The sequence below is a fragment of the Apis dorsata genome, unplaced genomic scaffold (assembly GCF_000469605.1).
Source record: "Apis dorsata unplaced genomic scaffold, Apis dorsata 1.3 scaffold_342, whole genome shotgun sequence".
NCBI lineage: Eukaryota > Metazoa > Arthropoda > Insecta > Hymenoptera > Apidae > Apis > Apis dorsata.
Window position 1 is genome coordinate 452,844 of NW_006263609.1, and position 3,540 is coordinate 456,383.

Genomic DNA, 3,540 nt, shown 5'->3' on the forward strand with positions numbered 1-3,540 from the left:
TCATCTTGACCTATGTTACATCGAGGCTAATTGAATAATCTTCATTAAATAATTGAATAATTATCTTTTTTTGTTTACAAGTGATATTTGTTAATACATAAATAAATACACGAAAAAATTATTTAATTGATGATATTCAAGGATCAATATGATTGGAAATCGTTATTTATCTATGGATATGATCAGAAAATAAGAATAAGATCTCAGTTGTTACAAACACAAAAATAATTTTTAAATGGATAAAAATTGTAAATTGAAATATTAATTTTGTAGGTAACTTATTTTTTTCATTTATTTACTATTTACTAAATTAATTCATTTTTATTTATCAAATTTTTTATACATCAACAATGTGAAATAGATAATAATCTCGCCTTGTTCCATTTTCTAATTATTAAAAAATTAATTTTATTAATGTTACCAAATTTATATAAAAAAATCATATATTTATATAAAAAATCATAATAAAAAAAAATCAATTGAAAATTTCATATGATTACTATTTTTTATATATTAATTGAAAATTAATATATTAAAATTTCCATATCTATAATTTGATAAAATTGTGTATATATTAGATTATATATGTATATAAAAATATAATATCATATTTTTCATATTATATTGTTCACATTTTTTTTGTTTCGTCTTCGGATATATATCGGATATACATTGTATCATTATCACAATGTTCATTATATTAATTTTATCATTTTATTATATAAATTGTACGGTTATTATCCAATATTATTAAGTAATAATATAGAAATAATAATATATAGAATAATAATATAGAAATAAGTGCATATATTATAATGCATATATTATAAATAATCGAATGATTATTTGGAAATATTATGATTTATCAATCATGATATATGATAAATAATGATGTAAAAGATATACTAATTGAAAATTAATTTTAATTTTGATAAAGTGAAATCCTGACAATTTTCGTTTGAAATTATTCTACTTGAAGAAAGAGCAAAAGAAAATTTTTTTTTTAATCAATTGAAGTTTTGCTATAATAATTATTATAGATTAATTATTATAAATAACAATTATAAATCATCGATTGTCAATATTAGTTTACAAAATAGATAATAAATTTTCTATTTATAATATTTAACATACCCCATTCAATCCATACGCCAAAACAATCATCCAACCCCATTTTCCATCTGGAGGTTGATTCGTTTCTTCTGTAATCATTATATTTTTCCTTTTCTTTCTTCTTATTATTCAAATATCATAAAAAAATATTATTGCAATAATTCTGTAATTATTCTTAATAAAAATAACAATTAAAAATTTATTAAGTAATTTATTTTTATATTGCATATGTTTTTCATCTAATATATTTATTATATTTAAATATTATTAATTCCTAATATCGTTGATTTATGTATATATATATATATATATATATATATATATATATATATATATTTGTTTTTATATAAATATATATAACACAGTATTATAACACTATTGCACTATCATTTTTTTCAACACAATATAAATATATTAATTATAAATCATAAACACTGCACTTATTATATATAAATTATTTGAATAATATAATTATATGATTATATGATTTTGAATAAATAAAAAAAAATTATCATATTAATTGATAAAATCATGCACAATATATTTCACATAACATAATTTCATAATAAAATTAACATAATATCATACCACAAAAAAAATTACAACAAATGACGGTGATATCAGTCTTTCATTGTTAATGATAGATATAAAAGAGATGTTCATATAAAACGAATGTCTATTACACTTCACATTTGATAAAATTACGTATTATCGATTAATCTAATCTTTATCTTTATATTGCTTTGTCATTATACATTGCAGAAATAGATGTTGGAATATATAGTCATAATATCGCTTATCTTTATTTATATTTTTTGATATTTCAAATATGATAAAGAAAGAAAAATTTGAAGACAAAATATTTCGTAATCTTTTTTTTTAAAAAAGTAACATATTAAATATCAAATTAAAAAAAATATTAAGCGATATATTAAAATAATATTTGATTAAATTAATATTTTATTAATATTTATATAATTATATAATTATATAATTTAAAAAAAAAGCAATAACACATTTGGAGAGACTTTCGATAACAGTTAAAAACGAATACTCATTAAAACTATTGCGAACAATATATAATAAAAAATAATAGAAAACTAATAATAGAAAATACTATCCATAAATTAGATAACCAAATGAAAACAATCACTGCAATTAGTAGATATAGAAAAACAAAGAACATTCTACAAATTTTTTTTTTTTACATCTTGTAAAAATTAATTCGAGATTAATTAGCAAGTTTAAAAAATTTAGAAATTTTTGAATAAAAAATAATTTTTGTAATAAACATATTGTGTATTTATATTGTTTTGAAAATTTTAATTAATTTTTAAATTTTGAATAATTTTCATTGTACATATAATGATTGTTCAACCTTACTTTTCGAAATATCTGCGAAAATAATTACTATTGCTAATTGAATTTTATTATATATATATATATGTTAACGATAACATGATTACATGTAACGTACTTATCAATTTTCAATTATTTTTGTACTTTCTATCTATATGTTTTGCATATAGAACTAAAAAAAAAAAGACAAAAGACTATTCTTGCTATTTGTAATGCTTATAAAAAAATTTTTATTTGATTTTTTTTTATTATATATTAAATTGTGATTAAATATTGAATATTGCTGAAATATTTTACATTATGGAATTTTTAAATTTTAATTTAAAATTTTATCATTTGTCAAAGTGATTTTATCAAAGTATGAAAATTGTGATATTGTATAAGTGATTTTTAATGTAAATAATGCTCAAAATATTATCTATTATAATCAATATGAATGAGTAATCAATTGATAATATTGAAATTATAATTCTTGAAATATATACGTATATTTATATATGTATATCTATATTTATATATGTATATTTATATGTATATATGTTTATCTTCTAATGATATGATTTTTCATAAAATTTTAAAGAACTTGACTTTTCTAATGAAAATGAAATTGATTAATTTCAAATTAATAAAAAGAATTATAAAATTATTTACGAATTTATTATAAATAATTTATCTAATGAATTCGTAAAATATTACTTTATAAAACATCAAAAAATATAAAATTTTGTTTATTTATCTTCATTCTTAAAATGTTTAAAAGTTTTAACTCGTTAAAATAAATCCAAAATTATCGTAAAAGATTATCTTGAACAGCATAATAAAATAATTGATGACTGAAATACTCAATGAAACAATTTACGATAGTAAAATGACGATAATATTCAGATTGGTATCAAATCATTATTTTTTTATCGATACATGATGCAATATTTCGTTATTTGATAATTCAAAATTTTATTTCGTAATTTTCAATGTAATTTCGAGATATATCTAAATATCTAATCGTAAGATGTATTAAAAAGATTAAATTTAGAAATATAAAAAAAAACGATTTAATAAACGATTGAA

General features: G+C 17.0%; 1 protein-coding gene across 1 annotated transcript in view; it reads right to left on the bottom strand.

Moving 5' to 3' along the window:
• Positions 1-1,738, bottom strand: part of LOC102679380 — an 8,538-nt gene extending 6,800 nt beyond the window's left edge. Inside the window, exons 1-2 of the mRNA XM_031511707.1 lie at positions 1,702-1,738; positions 1,135-1,234 (exon numbers count right to left, since the gene is read on the bottom strand). Coding sequence (XP_031367567.1) covers positions 1,135-1,212 — 78 coding nt within the window. The 5' untranslated portion in view covers positions 1,213-1,234; positions 1,702-1,738. The remainder of the gene's footprint in view (positions 1-1,134; positions 1,235-1,701) is intronic.
• Positions 1,739-3,540: the final 1,802 nt, after the last annotated feature.